Source organism: Melampsora larici-populina (assembly GCF_000204055.1).
Source record: "Melampsora larici-populina 98AG31 unplaced genomic scaffold MELLAscaffold_7, whole genome shotgun sequence".
In the NCBI taxonomy this organism is placed as follows: domain Eukaryota; kingdom Fungi; phylum Basidiomycota; class Pucciniomycetes; order Pucciniales; family Melampsoraceae; genus Melampsora; species Melampsora laricis-populina.
In genome coordinates, this window is record NW_006768771.1 from 944,131 (window position 1) to 967,262 (window position 23,132).

The 23,132-nt window shown below is 40.6% G+C and overlaps 4 protein-coding genes across 4 annotated transcripts; all 4 read left to right on the plus strand.

The window, feature by feature from the left end:
* Nucleotides 1–10,038: 10,038 nt before the first annotated feature.
* Nucleotides 10,039–11,982, plus strand: MELLADRAFT_95212 (uncharacterized protein; the record flags this gene model as incomplete). Its single annotated transcript, XM_007406734.1, has 4 exons — nt 10,039–10,972; nt 11,076–11,379; nt 11,448–11,866; nt 11,960–11,982. 4 exons carry the CDS (start codon nt 10,039–10,041, stop codon nt 11,980–11,982), a joined length of 1,680 nt encoding a protein of 559 aa, XP_007406796.1.
* Nucleotides 11,983–13,967: 1,985 nt separating this feature from the next.
* MELLADRAFT_71126 (uncharacterized protein) lies at nt 13,968–15,864 on the plus strand (the record flags this gene model as incomplete). The annotated part of the gene is made up of 7 exons (XM_007406735.1): nt 13,968–14,121; nt 14,209–14,300; nt 14,617–14,787; nt 14,879–14,953; nt 15,020–15,118; nt 15,184–15,243; nt 15,315–15,864. The coding sequence occupies 5 exons, from the start codon at nt 14,640–14,642 to the stop codon at nt 15,467–15,469; spliced, it is 537 nt and encodes a 178-aa protein (XP_007406797.1).
* A 1,122-nt stretch (nt 15,865–16,986) lies between these two features.
* On the plus strand, nt 16,987–18,634 carry MELLADRAFT_71127 (uncharacterized protein; the record flags this gene model as incomplete). The annotated part of the gene is made up of 7 exons (XM_007406736.1): nt 16,987–17,035; nt 17,099–17,522; nt 17,607–17,657; nt 17,731–17,865; nt 17,960–18,022; nt 18,111–18,132; nt 18,239–18,634. The coding sequence occupies 6 exons, from the start codon at nt 17,162–17,164 to the stop codon at nt 18,258–18,260; spliced, it is 654 nt and encodes a 217-aa protein (XP_007406798.1).
* Nucleotides 18,635–19,137: 503 nt separating this feature from the next.
* Nucleotides 19,138–21,986, plus strand: MELLADRAFT_95215 (uncharacterized protein; the record flags this gene model as incomplete). The annotated part of the gene is made up of 10 exons (XM_007406737.1): nt 19,138–19,188; nt 19,280–19,370; nt 19,479–19,583; nt 19,669–19,849; nt 19,926–20,058; nt 20,150–20,536; nt 20,605–20,782; nt 20,859–21,389; nt 21,527–21,787; nt 21,874–21,986. 10 exons carry the CDS (start codon nt 19,138–19,140, stop codon nt 21,984–21,986), a joined length of 2,031 nt encoding a protein of 676 aa, XP_007406799.1.
* Between the last annotated feature and the right edge of the window lie 1,146 nt (nt 21,987–23,132).

The following is a 23,132-nucleotide window of genomic DNA, read 5'->3' on the forward strand; positions in this document are numbered from 1 at the left end:
AAGATGATATAAAAATTATTAAAATTATTGAAATGATTATTAAAAGAATGAATTAGTTGAAGGGTGAGGAAAACAAAGCGCAAAAGTGCAATAAAATGAGTGACAAGAAGGGTATAACAAAAAAGAGAAAAATTAAAGAAAAGGAATAGCAGAAAAGGACTAGCCTCGAGCTTTTGCTTTTGCTTTCCTGACATATTTTCTCTTTGGTTTCACTTCAGTTGATTGAACAGATTGATTACCAGGAGGGTCAGTTGAAGTATTTGTATTTGCATGGCGTTTGATTGTGATCTTCAAAGACTTTTTGGTCTTCGAGTTTTCTTCCTCCTGCAACGGGACAATTACCTCTTCTTTGATCATGGTCGGCTCGATGTGATTTGAGTTTTCAAGATGTTGCGTGGATGATGGTTCCGCGGCCCTTGTTGAGGCGTTGCCAACAAATTTGTTGAAAGATTCATCATCTTCGAGTGAAGGTAGGCCTCCACCAATGGGGAATCGATTTGTAGGCAGTGAAAAAGGAATGTTCATATGTCGCTGAGGAAAAGTCTTCATCATAGCTCGTATAGACCGTGAGATGCTTGCAGTTTCGTGTTCAAAAGGAACTCTAGAATAACAAGCCCAGCTTGTGTGAGGCTCACACCCAGCGATACTTGTCACATCACGGTCAAGAAGCTGGGCCCTACCGCCATTTCGCGCCTCGTCGTAAAGCCAAACACCCAGGACACCTTCAACTGACCTAACCACCTTGCACCAATAGTGGCTAAATGCCCAAAATCCACGAGTCATCATCAAATACTCAACTCCTTCAATTTGAATCCGTGCTGGCCAGTTGGTTTCACCCATGTACCGTGCTTGAACATTGGATGGCAATCCAACAACACCGTCTAGTAAAATATACAGGTGTAAAGGGGCTGAAGAAGTATCCGTGATGTGAATCTTGAAGTTCTCGTCTAGCATTGTAAGTGCACCTTGAACTTCTTCTTCTTGAGGAGGAATCAAAGCAGGGTGGCTGACCTCAACGTCCTTACTATCTTCTTCATTTCCAGAGCTGAGTATCAGAATTGCATCATGCCTCTTTGGCTTCGGAGCTAGGGGGTGACAGTCCCGGCAAACAATTCCGCTGGGCCAGGTCAAACCCTGGGAAGCCCAAGCATTGAGCATTTGCCCCAAGTCACCGTATGAGAATCCGGTGTCACGAAATATCCTAGGCAGGATCATTAAACAAGCTCTAGAGGTAGTTGTATGTGTGCCATGGTTGACGTCGCGAGGGCACACCGTTGATCTTCGAAAAGGCACTTCAAATAGTGGCCTAAGGGAGTTGGTACCGGGTAGAAGCAGCTTTTCCATCAGGCCATCTGCTGACGCAAAGATGTCTGCGTCATAGGTACCATTGTTCGTCAATGCTCGAATTGATTTGTGGATTGTTCTCTGTCCTCGAGACATAACTTGGGCGAAGTCTTTGTTGGTGTCCAATTTGGCATTGCATCGAAAAGTGAGATGTCGATACACTTCATGAACTAGTCCCGTGCCATTGACCGAGGCAAATTGGCTCCAGAAAGGTCCAAAAAGGGCGTATAGACACTCCAGAGTTGAACTTTGCCAACATCGATTCCTTGTACCTTTTGTGACACCTTTAGTGTACAATTGGTAAGTTGACAAAGGCGCTCGATTAATATTCTGTGAGCCTGTAGGGCGGCCTGGCCCAGTCTTCTTTGCTGATTTCCCTTTTACCTTATTCTTTGAACCTAGCAAGGCTTCCGTCGTATCAGGTGGTCTGCCATCGTTGGTATCTTTCGCCGTGTAACGTCGTTTCGTAGGTTTGTCCATCCCCAAAGCCTCTACAACTTCCTCCCAATTTTTTTGCATTGAAGCGTAAGCAACTGAACATCCCTTTTCCAACTGACGATGATCCCGCTCTAAACTTTTGGAAAAGGCCAACAGTTGAATGAATCCTTGCAGGATGGTGCATTTCCCATCACTGAAGGAATAGAATTGATATTATATCAAAAATAATATTGATCGAAAGAAATAATTGAACAAATTAAAGAATATTCAACCATATGTCAGTGGTATTCATATAATGACCGTATTGAGTTCATTTGATGAATAAATAACTTGTACCTACCAGAGCATGTAATACACTCTGTGCATCGACTCTTGGCCGTTGGTCGTGGAAGGCAATCCGGGGCGCCTTTTTGGACCATCTTCTTGTACATCTTCGCGCTCGTCGTCACTGTCCTCGTGGAGTAAAGGTGGGTCGTCCTCTGGTATCCGCTTCCTTGCGGAACACAACATGGATTGGATGTCAGACATCTTCCACCAATCCACCCAATTTTTCGCACGCGGAAATTTAGTAAGTAATTTTTTAAATCTTTCGTCCAAGTCATCTTTGCCGGGCTCGTCTGGCGCTAACAAATCTTTACACATGAGTACCCATGTTTTCTGAAAAGTAAAAAAAAAACATCTGAGAGGTTGGATGGAAAAACTTAGGGGCAAAGGTGCAAATCAATAAATACTTACCTCCAGATCTGGCCGCACTATTAAGTTGTTCTTCTTTATTCGAGTGACAGACTGTAAGAAGTGCTGCTCACATCCATGTAACCTTGTCAGTGCTACACTAGCCGTGTTCAAACCTGACCCGGTTTCAAAAAACCCAGTTGACCCGGTGGACTTTTTGGCTGGAAGCTGTCAAGAACTGTCAATGGATACACAAAGTTACCACCAGAAAAGCAACTGGGTAACCGGGTTTTTGTGTCAACCGGGTTAGGTTTGAACGCGGCTACTGTACGAGACTTTGAAAACCTCCATATACGCTTCTAAAAATCCGTTCTTCTGAGCTAAGGAGAAATCGACCACCTGATCCAATAGCCTCTTCTTCTGAAGTTCCGATTTGGATGTGTCGTTGATAAGGTTGCACAGTGTTTTGAAGTGCGCCTTGTAGTGACCAGTTTCAAGACCGCCGATCCAAGTGAGAAGAACTGGAACCCAGCGTTCGATTCGACTATTGAACATTGAAGTAGACAAAAGGTATCCGTTGTGGAAGAACCTGTACGTGACGTCCGATAAAAGTCCTCCTTCGTAACACTCGCCGCTTTTATCTTTGTGAAGAAGTACTTCCTGCATCCAAGGGCTCTGAAATGAAATATGACGATTTTCACGTAACATAGAACAAGATGGCAATAGCATATCATGTCTGATGTATTGATTTGAAGTCATATCAGTAAACATATTAATAATAACTGGGATATAAGTTAAAAATTAAAGGTAAAAATTAATATAACCTACTTTTCCCAATGTTCAAAGGATAACATCCATTTATCAGCAGCTTCTGGGTCCAGCTTATCGGGCATGAGGTCATGTCTACGTAGTATATCTCGACGCAAATAACCTAGCCGGTCTATATTCGAAAAAGACTCGTGCACATCTGTCACAGACTTTATGGGACGATTTCCGGTATGGGCTTGTCCGACCTAGTCAACGGATAGGTATATTGTGTAAGTATTAACGTAAATATTCGAATGTAAGATGTAACTATATACCTTGAGACCAATAGGACCTCTTGAAGGGTCATTGACGACTATTTCCTCGAGCTTGGCCTTGGAAATAGGGTCGGCCTTTTTTGACTCTGGCCAGACATGGTGGTGAAAACCTTGATGACGTAGCAAACTCCAACCCCCCTGTTCAAAGTCACATCTACAACGTGCGCTACATTCCACATGCACTTGTAGCCCTTTGCAGTCAATTATGGGACATGGTTCACAACTACAAATAAGAATTGTTTGTTAGATAATATTCACGGGTCTAAAGGATGATGTATTCAACAAAAACTTACGAATTCAAAGCTTTTTCGATTGCTTTGTATCCAGTAGGAGGTGATCCAGAGAAGCGGCAGCTACTTTCGGAGCAGTGCATTACGCCTAGGCATTTATAACGATGGATGATCCACTGTGGTGTGTTGATAGTATCCACCTTCATAGTGTGAGTCCATCCAACGAAATGGAAGTTCGTTATGTTGTCCTCGGGTTGTAACACAAATACCGTGTTGCCGTTGGGATACTTCGGGTAACCTTGTTCATCAAGTACACACCCTTCATCGATAAATGTTTGGAAGCTTGCTTTGTTGATAGGCAGTTTAAGTTGTCGGTGGCTAAATTCTGTGGTATTAAAATTACTAAATAACCCACTTATTTGGTAATTTTACACCAAACCGAATTTACACTGACTGACCCGGTGTAAAACGCTTGGTGTAAAATTCTCCCACCCGATTGTTAAAAAGATCTGCATATGCATTTCTTGGGAAAATTGAGTTGCATCAGTCCAACCCAACATCTCTAGAAAGAGAAGGCATTCTGGCTGATCTCAGTTGGGATTAATTTAAGGCACTCCATGATCGTCACATCTCCGCTATGTTTGATCCCATGCATCGATGACATCCACTTCCAAGCAAAGTTTCAAGTTAGAATTCAGAAGATAAGGATCCATACAGATGATATCAAATCAGAAACCTGTTGATTAGAGTACGCAAAAACAAAGTACATATGTAGAAAGCCGGATTTGTGCCCAATTTTCCAACTCGCACTTTTTGGCTGTAGCTCACCCGGTTTCCCAGTTTTTCAAGTACAGCCAACAAGTCCGATCTGGGAAACTGGGCACAAAACCGGGCTTCTACTTCGTGTCCCATAATGCAAACATGGTCCCGGTATCTTGCCCAGATTTCAAGAGTCCCAACTCAACTTTTTTGGGCTGAGCCTGGAATTAGGAGTCTGGTATTCTGGGAAAACAAAGGAAAAGAATTCTTGGTGTCCCATAATTGACCTGACTTGACTAATTCTACCTTTGAGGTGTACCAAGAACAATAACAAGGCGGCATGCCCAAAGGGGACTTACACCAAACCTTGTGATTCTTGGTGACAAAGACAATGGCCTTTTGGTGGTGTCAAAAGTTTCACAATCAAATGGTTTTATGCAATTGTGTTTTTGTGTGCTTGCACCTAACTTAACTAAGTCCCCTCCTAGTGTCCAGGGGAAAAACACAACAAACCCCGGAGGCACGGATGCTCGCACCATGTTAGATTTCTTCTCATTGTGCCACTTTATCCCAACTCAGGTTTTCTTTCTTCCTTTGGAAACATAAGTTGCTCTATTGCTCAAGAAGTGTACATTTGACTCTCTTGTAGTTTTGTCCTCCAAATTTGTTTGCTGCAGTGTGCTTGATGGCGTGTTTGTGTTTTGAAATTTCAAAACTGCTATTTATGTAACTCCTTGATATTTTGGCGGGGGTGCCAGATGAGGTTGTGGGTTAAATTGGACATATAATTCACTTTCACATGCCACACAAGAAATAGTTAGCATTTTGATCTTTGCAAGAGTTCTCCTCAAAGGCAATTTGGAAATAATCCAATTGCTAGATGGGGTGACCATGGAGGATGATTCCTAGGATCAAGACATCAGATTTGAGAGCTTCTTCTAGGTATGAAATTAATCAAACATTTGTGGCATGGTACATTGGGAACAGAGGGTTGGCTTGCAAAGTACATGCATCAATTATGTCTTGAACTGTCTTCTGCAGCTGACATACTCTCAGATAGCCAGGGATCCAGTTGGAGGATCTTGCTCAAAGAGCTTTGTCAGCATTTGAAATTCTTATAAAGTTGAAACTCAGCTGATGAGCAAAAAATAGGAACATATGAGAGAATCAATAATGAATTCAAACATGACTTACTCAAAGCACCTAATGTCCTACCTGCTTCCATTGGTCAGGAGGGATTTGGACTGTGTTGACAATACCACAAGGTTGAGAATTATCAGGATCACTAGGTCCCAGCTCAGAAGGTTTTTGCTTGATATTTTTCCCTTTGGCAAGGTCTTTCTGGTTATCTTCAAGCATTTTATCAATGGCATGAAACAATGGCATCATCACTGTAAAATAAAATAAATGAATGTTTACATACCTCTTGAGTGTTGTGTAACTTGTCCCAGCATTGAACCTTGATATTTTGTCAAATCCATACCCTGGAATTGCTCAAGGGAAATTAATGTCCATGCTTTTGCAAGTAGCATCAAAGACTTGCGAAATTTGAGATGAACTGCTCATCTTGTGAGCAATTTCATTGAACTGATGATATCAATCAAGAGAAAAAACCCAAAAATGATAAGGTTTAAATGATGCAAAAAGGAAGATATAGTCATAGATGATAAAAACAACATACTTGAAGGGTCAATGAGTAAATTGCATTGGATTTTGTTCCAAATTTTTGCAGGCATAAGAGGTCCATGAGTTCCATCATCAGAGGCCCATGGGTTCCATCAATATGTCTGTACCAATCATCAAGAGAGACTCACAGCCAACAAAGATGCCTTGGATTGAAAAATCCGAGGCATCTATGTTGGGGGTGACTTCTTGTACAAGTATATCACTAGTTTCCATCTCATCTACTGATTTTTCTTCATTGTCATTGTTCTTGCTTTTTGAAGTTTCATCTTCTGATACAAAAATCTTCAAGAATGGATGACTTGATAAGTGGAGGGGGTGGGGAGTGCATTCTGAGTGCTTGGAATCCTGTTTTAACTATCAAGGCAATGTCTATGCATTGTAATCAATCAGTACTCTTGTCCAACTCAAGGTTTTCATAGTTCTCCAATGTCATCTTTGGTAGTCTTGCTTACATTGGGCAAGCACAGAAATTCTTATTTCCACCTGAATCATGAGTCTGTGAAACCATGCATCATTCACAATTCCCAAAACAATATTAGCTGAGCGTTGATAATATCTGTATGAAAAAAAACTCTTTGAATAAAGCTTGTGTTTAACAAGCACATTGATCAGCAGCTTGGCAAGCCACTTGCCCTTATGATGAAATACAGTCATCTTCATGAATAGGTGATGGGTGACAAACTTCCATTTGCTACTGACACAAATGACTAAGGCTGATATGAATCCATGTCAAGTGTGAGGTGAAGTCCATGCATCCAGAATAAAATGATGTTTGATTTTTTCAACACAAACCTGAGCCTGAGGGGACAGTGTTCTGCGTTAGAAACTTCAAGCTACATGCTGGCCTACACCAAGAACAAGATATACTGACCTGTTCAGGCTCAGAGACAACAAACAAGAAAGACAAAATAGAGAAAAACTATCAGACTCAACATCAACTAACAAAAATGAAACACTCAAGCAGAAAAGATCTACCTGTGAGCTCAAAGGAAAGGTTGAGTGGCACATGGTACAGGGTAAGTTTAACAGACAATAAATTGATGTTCTTAAAATGTAACCCAGGAAAAAGACAATAGTAGAAATGATCAGTGAATTTGAAATAATGAGAAAGATGTTTATGATGATGAATGACTTACTGATTCCTTTTGTGTCCTCTTTTTGACACAAAAAGAAACAGAAAAGAGAAAGTGCGAGAAACCAATACAAAAGAGATCCAGAAATTTTTCTCTATCCCTTGAATTAACACCTAAAAGGTTTACCCCTTGATTCATCAATACCAAAAGAGACAGACCTTTCCCAAAGGTGGAAGTTAACCATCCCAATGCCTGTACATACCTTAAGCATCAACACCCCACTAAGTAATGATCTTTGACCACCTTACACAACACTACCACAACACCTTTACCCTGAACAAGATCCTTAAAATAGTCCTTGTTATTTTCATATCCCTTTTATCAGGATCCTTGGAATCCTTGAGCTTCTTGGATCCCTGGACTTTAGCATGCTCATCCTCAGAGTCTTGAGGTAAGTCCACTATGATTCTCTTCCTCTTTGAAGCTCACAGTGAGGTATACAACTGTGGCACACAATACAACATTGATCAATTAGATAGACATCAGAACAAGCAGAAAGATTATCCAAAATTGTACTTACCTTATTTGGATTTTGGCAGTCTTTGAGTGTTATTATTTAGATCTTAGCACATTTTGTCTTCTGAGTTACTAGTTGTAAAACATTGACATCAGACTCAGACTCAGACTTGGCTTGCTTGTCTTTCAAATGATATGTAGACTGGTAAGACTTTTTACACTTCTGATGTGGTTTGTTAACCTTGGGCCCCAAAATTTACTGGTGGCTCCAACTCTGAGGCAACCTTGCTGTGGAAGTGGACCCCATTTCAAGAGTCTGATAGGGGTATAATCATTGAAGAATCACAGCAAATCAGTGAAGATTGATTGCTTTGATGTAGACCTGGGTATGTGTGTGAAGTGGAAATGAATTCAAGACCAGCATTGGAGATTTTACAAGATATAGGTGACATCTTGGAGCAAGACTCTGAGTGGGGCTATTTGGCAGGAATTAAAAGACAAATTGGAGGAATTAAAAAACAGCAAAATTGTCAGCTCAGTTCTCAGCCTACTGTGTTTTATAAGGACTGGGATCAAACTAACCAGAACATTGAACAAGTCAAATACCCAAGCAATTGTTTATGTAAAGGTGCTAAGAGAGGCTTTGCCCAAGGTTATACAATACCTTGTTCAGTTGCATAGTACCTTCTCTTCAGAATAGCCATTGGCAGTATGATCACTTTGTGTTTGTTAGAGCATTGATTCAACCTTCCCAAAGCCTGTTTCTGTGCTTTACCAAGACCATAAACCCCTCACACAACTTTTTGGTTGTGCTGCTGAGCTCAACAGCCTACTTAGCCTAACATCAGGCTTGGCGGCCCAAGAGCACAGCACTTCAGCCTTTCAGCGCTTTTTAGAGGGCCATGAAAGCCCGGGCCCAGGCATGGCCTGCTGGCCCCAGACCTGGGTCCAGGCCTTAGTCTTGAGTCTCAGGATGCCATAATTTCAGAAAAGACTAATGCTGTTATGCTCCCAAAGTATCTGAAAGCTGAAGAACTGGGGATGGCAGAGGCAAGTACATAGGAGTGATATAACACAGGTGGTGTCATTGGAAGTGTCACAAAGAACAATATGTAGAGGGTTTATGGTAAAATGTTCATCAGTGCAGCAGATATGATGCCTGTAAATGGTTTTGCCAAGTTTGTCTAAAGTAACTGGAACACATCTGATGTGCGTGTCAGCCACAGCCTGGCTATGTCAAATCTTACTAACCAAGGAGAAAGGGATGTCCTCACCGCTATCCATGAACCCAAAGGACAATATCAAGGATTTAGCACACATATTGCAAAAGATCTTCAGATGAATGATCATAAGGACACATGATCTTCATTGGGGGATCATTTTCCTTCCATATTGCTCAACTTTTTGAAAAGGAAAAACTCAATAAAACCAAAACTATGAGTTTTGCACAGGAGGTTTTTTTTGATCAAATAAATCAACCATTGTTGGAAGGGCTGTAAGCTGTGGAGCAGGTGCAGGAGGGTGCAGGCCTGAGTGAAATGGCTGGTGAAAGTTTACACCTGTACAAGAACCGTGACAGGTTGCTGATACAATTCTATTGAAATGCCTGATTGTCAGAGCCTTCACAAAATATCAATCTCAGGGCTGTTCTGAAGGCCACTCTTTCCTGCTATCTGCCTCCAAAAAATCAGAATTACCCAAAGCTTGAGGAAGAAATGAAGCACTCTCATATGAAGAGTGAGAGATATATCGGATGATTTGTTGGATTTTTGAAAGACTGCTCTATAAAGAATTCCTATTGTTTCTCCTGCTTGGCTTTGACTTGAGTGTAACATAAGATCAGGATGTTGATGCATTGAGGTTCTCTGAAGCCTTTGAAAAGGACAGATCCACTCTAGTTATTGAGTTGGGCAGCTATTGTTGCACCATTTGAGTTTCTCGAGAGCGATGAGTCATTTGATTAAGTGGCCGGATTGTAGGGGGGTACGTTTTTAGTCTGGGAAGACTTCGCGTTCAAGATGTCGCACTGTTATTGCATCGATGGCGTCATCGAGCTTTGTAATCGAGGAAATGGATGATTTGAAAGAAATTTCTTTAAATGGCATACCATCATCACGCTCAATCAATTACCATAGATAGTAAGTTGCATTCACCCTTGACTGTTGTCCATCGTCTAAAAGGTTTCTGATTCTATCTTTTCAACTTGAATTCATTTGCAGTGCACTTTGAAAACGACCGATGATGAACTTGACTCGATTCCCATTAGGAAAGCAATTTAACATATTCCATTCAAAAAGACCCATCAATCGTCCTGCATTGACTGAGTTTTATCATCATCGATCGTTTTCTCAACAAACGATCTTACAAAATTCGAAATCATCAAATATTATCAAATCATTCGAATCTGATAAAGTATCATTTCCATGTATAGATCAAATCGAAGAAAGATCTAAAACATTACTCGATCATCAAAGAAATAAACAAAAAGATCAATCGAACAGGAATTTATCAAATCAAAACTTAGGATCCAATTTAAATCAACAATCTAGTTCTTCTTCCATAGGTCCAGAACCAATTTATTCAAACTTATCATCTTCTTCTTCAAAATCAGATTACAAAACATTTAATTATACTAAGACATTCGAATTAGATTACGGACAAAGTTTACCCGAGTTTACCTTAACATATGAAACATGGGGAAATTTATCAAAATCAAAAGATAATGTGATCTTACTACACACAGGTTTATCGGCCAACAGTCATGCTAAAAGTCATCCATCAAATCCAAAATCAATAGGTTGGTGGGAAAACTTTATAGGTTATGGATCAAAGTATCCTATAGATTTAAACAAATATTATTTAATATGTGTAAATGTATTAGGATCTTGTTTTGGTTCGACAGGTCCTTCTTCAATCAATCCTAAAACCAAGTCAGCTTATGCTACTAATTTTCCTATTATTACTATCTTTGATATCGTTAGAACTCAATTTAAATTATTGGATGAGTTGGGTATCGAAAAGGTTTTTGCTAGTGTAGGTAGTAGTATGGGTGGTATGCAATCTATTGCTGCTACTTGGTTGTTTCCTGAAAGGGTTGGAAAATTGATTTCGATTAGTGGGTGTGGTAGGAGTGCTCCTTCTAGTATTGCTTTAAGATATGCTCAAAGATCTGGTGAGTTGAAAAACAAAATACTTTATTTCTTAAACGAAACGCTTCATAGTATCATACTGACTAAATTGTTCAATATGTTTGGAATGGATTTTACGAAAAAAAGTTTTAATGTCTGATCCGAATTGGAACAGAGGATTTTATTATGATAAGATTCCACCACATGTAGGAATGAAATTAGCAAGACAAATTGCAACCATCACATATAGATCAGGTCCAGAATGGGAACAAAGATTTGGTAGAAAACGTCAAGATTTAAAACCTCCTAATCAATCACCACAGAAACAACAAAAAGTAAAAGGATTGAATCCACCTGTACTTTGTCCTGACTTTTTAATTGAAAAGTATTTAGATCATCAAGGTGAACAATTCTGTTTAAAATATGATGCAAATAGTCTAATTTACCTTTCGTAAGTTTTTTTAATTATACTTCTTTTTTCGGAAAATATGTTGATGAGGTGTTGTTGTTGTTCTGTAGGAAAGCAATGGATTTGTTTGATATGACCACAGAAGGAATAAAAGAACTAACAACTTTCAGAAACCAACAAGATTTACCACCGTTAATCCCAGAACCAACACTGAACACGACAAATCCAAATCCAAATCCGTCTCCAATTACAACTACAACTACGACTACAAAATACAAATCATATGTTTCTTCACTTCCAATAAACCATCTAAACATAGTCAATTCCTTATCAAATACATTCCAAAAATTAAATTCACATCCGATCTTGATCTTAGGCATCCAATCTGATTTATTATTTCCAATTAATCAACAACGTGAATTAGCTGAATCTTTTAGATTGATTGGAAATCAAAATGTAAGTTATTATGAATTAGATTCACCTTTTGGTCATGATACTTTTTTGATCGATCTTACTGGTGTAGGTGGTGGTAAGTAAATTCTTCTTTATTTTATTGACTCTATTTCTTCTGATTGATGTTAACTTTTTTTACCTTTCTTTTTTTTGGAAATTTCCTTTTTAGCTATTCGTGGATTCCTTTCTTGATGTACATCTTTTTGTTTCTTACTTGGTTTGAAAATTTGAAAGTTTTGTAATAGAAGAACAATGTAAAAAGATGTACCAGATGATACTATTACCATTGACTTCTTGTAATAAAATCAAATCTTTGTTTCAATGCTCAAGAGATACTATATGGGACGGATATCATTGGTGAGATATATGTACATTTAGAAAAGTTTGAGAAGTCAGGATCTCATTGATCTTTCTCCTCAAAAATTATCAATGTTATACACTTGATTCCTTGAATAAGTTCATGAGAATTTTAGACTTTTTTCATAAATCTATTATATACATGTCTTGTTCTTTTTGAAAACAATCGTAACTTCTGGAAGATATCCTCCTACTCTGAACAAGATCATTCTAGTTTGTCTAACAAAGCAGGTATTGGACTCCATTTACAAAAAAAACAATTGGCTTCAGTAAGTCTTGGAGGCGTGGCCTAGGATTGGTCCACTGATGAGACTATGTAGTGATCTCAAATATGTAAAAGTGTTGAAGTGCTCACTTCCTGACTTTTATTGGATAAAACTCTTCTGAGAGTACCTGCATCAATGACTGGCAGTCTCCACTTCTTCGGTGATTTCAATATGTATGTCAAACTTCTTCGCTTTCCACACAAAGTATGCCAAAGGATGTCTTTTCGTGATCATCTCAGTACACGGCCGGGTTTGATGTTGGTCCCTAGGGTCCAGGCAAGACTTTCGGGGTCTGCCCTTCTGTCTGTGACAGTGTAGCCTGCCCGGATTCCCGCAACCTCAATCAAAAATTACTGAATAAATGTTACCCGCAGGCTCCAGTTGCACACATATACGTGATTCTGAAACATCGAGCCTGAGGATCACGCGATGTAAAGTTGATGAAGATTGTAGCGGAGAAGGACTGATGTTGAATTGCGAAATTTTTCTTGTGGTATCATAAAAGGTACACCATTCATCATTTTTGCGCAATGGTTGCATTAGAATTTTGCGTGTAATCACTGAATTCATTCCAAAAGTGACTTGACTTCTCTATGCAGTCTATCTGTTTTCCGTTTTGCAAAACCATCCGTAGAAATTTCATTTGAGCCCCCAAATCGTAGGCTGACTTTGAAATGTAAATCAGGGGAAAGCTAAGCTTAGGGAAACTTGGCATTCCTGTGGCCTCGTCAGATCTGAGAGAAATGGCAACCTCACTGACTACGCGAAGACCTATTCCGTCCCTAGCCTTGAGTGACGGCCCATATCGGTACTTCCTAGCTTTGCCGTGGCACGCAATGATGCCTCAGGCTCTACAGTTGATGAATCCCAAAGTGGAGTCACGTTTCGTTTTTGTGCTACTCATCAGCCAAGTAATATCAGGCTTGAGTCGAATGTCGATCGTTACCGAAGGTTTGCGCGCACGTTCACAGAGAATGGTGCAATGGAACATTCTTCGGTGTAAGAAGGCAAGATTCTGGTCTGTTATCTCGTCTTGTTACAAGTATTTTGGGAGCTTGCTCTGTTCAACTTGCTTCTTCCTCTGTAAGGCCGCTGTATGGGCTCAGCTCGTTTTCATGACTGCGAATTCTCTTATCTTCAATGGTAGGAGAAGCGGTTTGATAGAGCGTTCGGATTTTCAGAGAGATGTGCACCGGGATGTGGGGCATGGCCACGATCAAAGCAATGCAGCATAGCCACCAAATGGAGCGCCTTATGGGTGGCAGTTCAGCTTCTAACGAAAGTTTACCGGTCTGCGTTCTCTCCGTACTTCACACAAATGAACAGCTAGTGGTTGGCTCAGTTGAGTTGCCAAGATGGGTCAGAGATTCCAGTTCGAGAGATGATAACGCTTGAATGTACAAATTCTTTTGACTTGTTTCAGATACCCAGACTTCTCCTCAAGCTAATTGCGGGCGCCCGCGGTCCGGCCTCAAGATAAAAAGTTTATGATCGAAGGCAAAAGCAAAGTACCAGACTGGTACACGTCTCGAGATCAGCTCTAGCTGTACTTTTCTTGTTCGTCCTTCACGCAGTGAAGTGCAATCGAATTGATGCCAGCTTATTATTGGTTGAGCACGGCCGCCTAAACCGTAGATAACACAACCATCCAAGATAGCTTAACTTATCTCTGCTCGACATTTTTGCCTACCTGTCGGACGGGTCTCTCGTAAGACATCCATCTCATGCACTTATCTCTAGCCTGAATACCAGCTTACACTTTTGACAATACTTTTACTTTTTTCGACTTGCTGAGACTTTAAGAGGTTGATCTCGGCCTTTAGCACTGGGCTCAGCTCCGAGGCAAGTTCACAGCAAACTTTTGCAGCTTTACAACCTATCGTCTATGTCAGTCTCAATCCGTTTCGAATTCCTTTTTCCACGTTCTGCACACTGCCTTCTGTATCCTATCTTTGCCACTCGTAACATCACTATCATCTCTTTCCCGTGATCGGCGTTCTCGGATTTTGGGTTCGAAGTCGATCGCAGCATATCTACTTGATCTTTATAAATAACTACATCTGCTCATGTCTTTTGAGAACTAAATTCATCTCGAGTTGTGGCCACTTTCCTGTTCCTCGAGCGACTCTATATCTCGCTTTTCACTTACGAGTTAATTTGCAAAACTCGATTCCCAAGCTTAGCTTATTCTCCTTCTCAACAGTTCTGATCTCGAAAACCCGGTTGATGTCGCCTTTCGGCCTCGTCATTAATTGTTTCATCATCATTTCCTGCGTTGTCTTCCTCACCGAATGCACGCCATCTCTATTCTCGGTCAGCTGTCCCAATGATTGGTCGCTTGACCCCATGAAGACTTCAGGAAACGCCGATCCCAGTGAGTTGATGCACCAAGCAAGCTTCGGAATTCTCAAAAATCAGAAAATTTCTTTACTAACCGAAAACGTTTCTGGTTGTTTTTTTTGGAGCAATGGTACATTGTTGGGACCCCAGCTCACAAGTTCCATCTTCCTGCTATCAATCTAGCTGTGTCAACCAACCAGGTAAGCTGCGTATTACCCATCCCGCCTTCAACTCGACATTGACCGCCGCGCCCACTTCTCTTGCAGTGTGCAATACTTGCACCGACCTTGAAACGGGAGAAACAGTCGAGCAAGTTCAATGCACCAAAGAGTACCATGCTGGAGATGGTTCGACCTTACAAACAAGTCAGTTTTCTTGAACCTTGAATCGTCTTTCTTGAACCTCTTGTTGATCCAGATTTACCGTACAGTTTGTGTCGATAGCAAGAATCGCTTCTTGAATTGTTCTGGTACTTGCACGGGATCTTTGAGTAAGTTGATCTATCATGTCAATTCATCTCAATATGGAAAACGTTGACCAAGATGATATGAACTCTTTTAGCTTGCTCTCAATGCTTCTATGACCCCTATAAGGAAAAGTTCAAAACCCAACTTCAACGTCGAGCCAATCCTTTTTCCGCCAATATGGGTGTCGCGGCCAATAGTGGTCACGCCGGTGGAAGCTATTTTGGAGATAATTTCAATCTTCGTAAATAAGACTGCATATCACACCAAGACCCGCCTTTTTAGGGAAACTTGGTGTAAGTACCCAATTCAATAAGAAACTCCATTGGGGCTCTGATTGTATACAGCCATAGAGAGTCTCTACTCATCAATTTTTTTTTCACTTTGTCTAAGTTTTGAGATGATCCTTTCTGGAAATCTCACATTCACATCTTTCAAACACACACACATATATATAGCAATAGAGAGTCTCCACTCACACAAATTTGATTTTTTTATCTATTGGAATGCAAATTTCTTTGAAGTCTTATTGTGGGATGACTCTAACACTGACAATATGAAGTAGAGGTTGATCAAGGTGATTCATGATACATTGAATTGTAATTTTCTTTCAGAAGCTTCAAGTTCATTTTTGATTTCCCTTTTCCTCTTTGACATACACACTTCATTGTTGTACACTTATCACACACACAGGGACACGCATATACATATTTAAATTGGATCATCATTGTATTATCATGCTATCTACAGACATGTATCACTGGGAAAGAAATCATTTCATCACCATGGAATAGCCAACTTGTGTATCAAAGATAAACTCACTTCAGAGGAAGAGATACATTGGTTCAACAACCAACATTTGATTTTCTCTAATCCTTGGGAAGGTATATATACAAGGCTGATGTTTTCAGGATTTTTTTCATTTGGAATTTTGAGTCAGAGTGAGTTTATTCAAGGCCTCCCAAGGAGCAAGGAAGTTTGTTAGGCTTGACAATTGGATGTCCAATTTCCCAAAGTGAGGAATATTGAGTAGGCATGGTTAAGCCTAAAGATGACCCAAAGTTTAGCATAGGCTGACACTAAGATTGCAGCATTCAGCACCAGGGCAAATTTTAATTCAGTTTCTCTGGTTCTTCTGATAGTACAGGCAGACCCACCATCCCGGCACTTCGAGTCCCCAATTTTTTAAAACATAGATCTGGTTGACTAGATCCTGCAAGGTGATCAATATGATGTTTTATCAGCAAGCTCAAGTCAAAGGCCGTTGTTTAGAATCACGACCAGAGATTTTGAGGGGCCTGTGAGGGATACATGGCTTTGTGCCAGTTTCTCACCTGTAGCCCAGCGGCCGGTGCCAAGCCGTTATCTTTTTCATCTCAGGTAATCCGCGTTAAATCTGAGGTAAATTTGTATTCTGTAATGAACGATTGGTCTGCGAATGATGCATTTCTCTTCGTTTGACTCATCGAGCTTGATTCAATCCGGAAAGCACAAGCCGTATGACGCCGGCTAGATCCCCAGATTGCGAAATTTTATCACACTGCTTGTCCGTTATTGGGAGGATCGCATCGTCGTTGATATCTTTCCTCAACTCCTTGGGGTCCAGCGTGTGATTTCGAGATGATTTGGATACGCATTGTTAAATTTGTCGCTCTACATGCCTACCCCAAGCTCACAAAAGAAGTTTGTCCGTGAGCACAAAGATCAACCACAACGGTAGCCACTCCCAACAGCTCCCAACTCGTTCTTGTCATTCTGAAAAAGGGTGTCTGATATCTCGATACAAATATTAGACTTGTAAAAAAGGACAGACATTTTGTGCGTATCGGAGGGTACATATTCCAGCCGCTTTCCAAACTCTAACGTTTTCATCCGTACCAGCCTTTTATTCTTTAGTTTATCGTCGACCTCAATCACTCCTTAGTTCATCCAAACTCTTTAATCATGAAATACTTCATCATTTCAGCTCTTTTCTTCACATTACTAAGTGTCTTACAATTCTCAACAGCTAACCAAGCAGAACGCAGAACTCCAGCTCCCGTTAATCATGCAGTCAAATCTATCCTCAAAGTTTTACCAAAACGTGATCCACATTCACATTCAAAACCCCTCCATAAACATGTCGTTAAACATCTTCCCAAAAAACATACAGTTAAACGTGCTAAGCCTTCCAAACCTTCTTCTAAACATGTAGCGAAACTACCTGGTAAACCATTGGTAAAATCAATCACTCCTCGACTGGTTACCGGGAAGGGTGGAACGATGCAATGCACAAAATATAGCGATGCCGATACGCAGGGAGCATGTAAGTTTGTTTAGAGCAGTGCTTCTCTGGATACTTCTCGATCTAACAACATCTCTCTTGGTGGCTTGAATACTTGATGATCAGGGTGTAACTACGCTTATATGTGTACTGGAGGTTGCGCGGGACCTTTCACAAGTATGTCTGAGAGTCATATATCATCGAGGATGCCAAAAGTAAAGCAAGAGATTGAAATTTTGTATTGGAATAGTCGGACAGGAGTGTTATCGTTTGGGTGACAAGACTGACTTCGTAGGAAGACCGCTAATAAGAGGATCCAGCAATCCAGCTGTGGCCAGCGTTGTTTGTACCGTTGATTATTACGATTATGCTCAGAATTTCATTGGTGGGTGGAAGCTTTCGTAGATTTTGATCTCGCCCCTTTTGGAAGAGTGATACTTACAAAGGATCACTTTCTTCTACCTTCCCGCATCCTATAGCTTGCAATACCAAGACTGAATCTTACGCCTGTAAGAGTCGTGCTAAAAGTGGAACTTTTGCAAGTACGTTACAATTTTACTTTCCTCTTGAATTTTTGACAAAAAACTGATCCTGGGTCCCTTGACGCATGATTAATGGTTTTGCTCATAGCTTGTCATAACTGTGCACCCACGTAAGATCTCTTTCCTTCCTGCATTTCCTCAGAACCGTATCCGCTTAGAACTCAGACTAATAAGTATTTCTTTTTTTCAACCTGTTTGACATAACTGACTGTCTAGCCATGGAATCGCTATGGTGTAATTTCTTGGAATTCGTTTTCTTTCAACCCCGTTCAGCTCAACAAGAATTCAATAAATTATTACAATTTACAACCTCTTCGAATACTCTCTTTGATTCTGATTATGTATGGCTTTTGTTTCTTATAGCATCCAAGAGAAGCTGGAGCTTCTGGAAACCCCATTCTTTTCTTCATACGCTAAGATATCGTCCACGTCCTCAAGACACGCCGCTTCTCTCCCTTACTTTTAGGATGACCTCTTGCTGTTAGCCACTGGCACTAGTTGTAAATAGAACAATTACAGCCTATAGTTTCCAATATTTTGATTAGAGCCCTAACCAGACGGTTTCTTCTTTTACATACACCCATGCACTCTGATTGGTTCTTTACTTCATGGAAGGGCTTTCAAAGAGCGATATGAGTCACATACAACTACACTCGTGGTGATCCCCAATAAATTGATTGAGGCCCCAGATTATCAAGATGACATGGGTTTTTAGGATATGTACCAAAATACTTCGAGGTACCAAGATCATAAAGTTGTGCACTCTTATGTATGTTCTGTTCAGAAACAATTATCATTTGGGTAGTCAAAAGAGGGAGTCGTGGTTTCTGAGTGCCCATAAAATGTGAGAAGGCTTAAGTCCGGCTGAGTCTTATTTGGAGTTTTTGATCAAACAAAACGACCAAATTATTATGGCTTTAAGTGTATTGATGAGACCTAACAAAATTACACCTTGACCGATCGCATGCACTGTTGAGTTGACCATTCTTTAAGAAACAAATTTTGGTCAAATCCCTTTCATTTCAATCAATCTGGTCTTCAACTTGACTGCTTGCGGTTCAGTAGCAAACTATCTTGCATCAAATCGCGGCTCCCAGATTTTCGAATCCGACGTGATGAATACCCAGAAACTTAATATAAAGGACAGCTACACTCGAATTTATTATGTCAGTCTAGGCAAAACTATCAGTCATGAATTCAGAGTTCAAAGCTGAGCTGGAAAAACCTTGCAATCGAATCATCTGTCCGAATCTATAGGTGGTGTTGCGAAGACGAGCATGTCACTTTTGCGTCATCACTTTTTTAACGAATTTAGGATTGTTATGGGTATCAATGTTAGATGGGTCGCGTGAGTGAAGGTTTGGTACAGTTCATAAATCTCGCAAAGAAAAAGTCTTCAGTTAAGATGGGTTTATGAAGACGCTGATCGCTCGAATGTTGTATTCCGTTCATGTAGCTGCTGTTTGGAATTTCTTACGAGTGCCATTTTGGATCATGGGCGGAGCGGTGTGGGCGAGCGTAACGATCCCAATGATGATGTTACGAAGGAGTCAACGTCAGAGTGCGCAATTTCTCAATCCCCGGTCAGGTAGCATTCAGCAAGCAGACTTATGATTTCTCGTACATCAAAAATCAATCGAGAATAGAGCGACCCAGCTCTTGTTTGACACGGTATCAATCTATAGTCGCGGTCCTTGGCTCTGCTCAACATCTCGCCGCATGTGTCCTTCTTAGCATCAGTTCCTTACTACTTTGGACTTGCTATGTTGCAGCTGCAAATGCGCTGAATGAGGAACCTGATTTGAAGTTATTCAAAACTATGCCGGGGTACGCCATGGATTGTCCTGTTTGATATCTTTTGCCTTACACGTGGCCGATTACTCATCATAGACAATTTGTTCAGGCGTGGAGCAAGTCAGATAAACGAAAGGCCAATCTACCTTGCGGCCTCAGCTCTCTTCTGCGCATTTTACTACTCTTTCTTGCTGACGTATGAACAGAGGTTTCCATCCAAACGTGCGGATCAGCCCGAAGGCGTGAGTTTACCCCCTCGAAGTGCCTCTCAACCTACCTTACCATTTGCTAAAGAAGCTAGAATGCTCATTGGATTGATTTTTACATGCACAGTTGATGATATCTCAGCGCATTTTGAGAACTCTTCCAACAGTTTTCACCCGGGCCAATCGCTTCAGTTTTCTTTGCTCTGCCCCTTTCCTTCCATTCTATCTAATTTGTCGTCGATACCTCATTCGAGCAATCGTATTCTCGAAATATGTTCAATTAACCAAGTTCATTAAGCCACATTTAGTGATGATGATCAAGTTTAATTCAATCTTTACTTTTACCTCTAACCTTCGTTTGGTGATGTTGAACTGGTTGATGGTCTCATGTTGGGAAGTTGTTCAAGCTTTTTGGGAAGTTTATTTAACCCAACCACTTGCGATCTCTCATTTTGCCGAAGAGCCTAACCGGTGTTTACTCGAGGGTCTACGTTCTGTTGATATGCGCATTCAGGTAAACATCTTGTTGGTTTTACTTTCCCTTTTTTTGGTAAATTCTGATCTCACATTCCCGCTCGCCAGTACCATGCCATTGTTGAACTTGCACAAATCTCCTGGAGTGATCCTGCTCGACGAGTCACCATCTTTCAAGATATCAGAACCCAGCGCAAGATTTTCAATGCGATTGTTGAAGAATGTCTTAGTGTGATCAGCGCTACCCAAAGGATGGTCATCAGTCGTGGCGAAATGCCACCACCTGGTCAGTTTTGATGTCATGTTCGATGTAGGTGTTACCTAACATCGTAACTCACGCTTGTTTATGTTGCAATAAATAGTCGAGTCCATTGGTACACAGGCTATGTCCACACCACTCAATACCAAAACAAGTGATCATGGTCGTCCTGCTTTAGTAAAAGATTTACCACAACTTTTCAACGCTCAGCCACAATCGGATTCACTCAAAAAGACACTACTATCCAAATTGCTCACATCTCCAGCAGAAACTGGATCAGAGACTACATCCACTCCCAGTATTCCGACAGTTCAACCTACCAGTAATGGATATCAAATGCCTGAAATCTTTCAAAGCCCTCGGAAACTAGATCGTTCGATCGCGGATACGAAGAGCAAGTCATCTTCCTTGGCACTTCCTCCAAGCACCCCCAAGAAAGAAATGATAAAAGCAGAGAGCTTTTCTCGTACCCAAAAGATCATCCCTAAAGGTTGGGAAATGGTTAGAAAAATTCGTGGGGTCGGATCATCTGAACGAATTCGAAGTCTTGAGAATTGGTTATTCTTACCATCTGTAAGAATGGAATTGAGACGAACTTTGGATAATCATAGAGCATGCGCTTTAGCTGTTGAAGGTCAGTTTTTCCAAAGATATAGTACCGATTAGGCACCTTGTTGCAAAGATGCTGATAGGCTTCTCGAACTTCTTTACCTCTTTGATCCCATGATATCTTATACCTTGAACCTTTGTATAATTGACATCTACGAATAGCTGTGACAAACTTGATGTGCGCTTCCTTGACGGAAGATCAGTATGGAGTTGCTCAAGATCAGATACCAAGAGTGATGGAATGTTTAATCGAATGTTTAGAAACCGTGAAAGCTTTCAGTTTAACTATTTGTGATGAATATGGGGCTACTTCGAATCATCAAGACCAAAATGATGATGATCAAACTGATAATGGCGCGAAGAGGATAAGAGACGCAGAATTGAGGGAAAGTATGGACGAATTTGTGACTCCATTGTTAACACGTAAGTGCTCGACTAGGAATTGTCAGAATGTAGCACTGTGAAAGTTGAAAGTTGTTGCTTTGTTCAATATGAATTGGTTTTTGTAGGTTTGAATGATGGAAGTGTAGGTATTTTGAATCAATTTGGACCTTATTTAAAAGAATGGAGTTTCAGTCCTAAGACTGATAAATGGATTCAAGCTCGGTTTAAGAAGAATTGAAGTATCACCATGGTGTTGATGTATCTTTTGATTCAGAATGAAGGGAATATTCTAGATTTTATGGAAATCATCACTTGCAAGATGATATAATTGATTTCTACAGTGATAGGTAATGCTAGCACCAAATTCGTAGGGTATATAGGTGTTGAAGAAAATTGATGATCTTCAAGACTGGGAGTTTGTGCTACATGGAAGGAAGGAATAGCAACATGGTCATAGAGATGGATTTTTGATAGACTTGTAATATGTTCTACTCATTTGATACTCGGAGGTGGCAGTACTAATCTCATTGTTACCCCAAGGAGACTTCAAAGAAGGGGACCTGCTTTCTTACCAACTACATAAGTCCATCTGCTCTTGGGAAAGCCTTGCCTCGAGTTCTTTTGGGGGGATCTCAGAGAAACAGATTTGAATGTGAAGGTACAGAAAGTTGAAAGATGTGCAGTCTTTTTTGTGGTTGAAATATCAACCCTACACAACACACATTTTCCATCAACAGGTGAAAGCCAAGGTCTGGACAAACCTCTGTCAGGCCTGAATGGGAGCTCAGGATTTGTTAGCTTGGTGTTATTTTGGATTGAAAAAGAGCCATACTAATCACCAAGTTTTGTGGGGATATGGATATGTTGAAATTCAATGGGCTTTTCTCAAAGCAAAAATTTTGGCAACATATCATGCAGTGATCATGTAGGTCATCACACTCTTGTGGAATGGGTCACTTTGTGACTCAAATGACACAATTTCAGTCTAAGTAACAAGTTTATCAACTTTTTGAATCAAGCTTGTATGTATCCGCTATGAGGAGCATTTTGCAACACTCCCATCATCTGCCAAGTATATGTATCAGAGCAAAAGGATCAAGACAAGAGTGATATTCCGTAAGATCCCTCTGAGATTTTAGAGATGAAATAAACAAAAGAGGATTTGAGCTTGGGTAAAGCAACCAAGCTTAAAAGCAAAAGACCTTGACCTTGAAGAGGGACCATTGTACAATTGATCCTACTCACATTCTTGGAGGTTAGAAACAGGCAACACCTCTTGCCTACAACAGGACCCTTATGTGAGTTCAGAACACGCTGATAGCAACTAAGTCTTTGGTGCCCAGCCACCACATAGCTCAGGGATGTGCCATAGCCTTAAGCACAA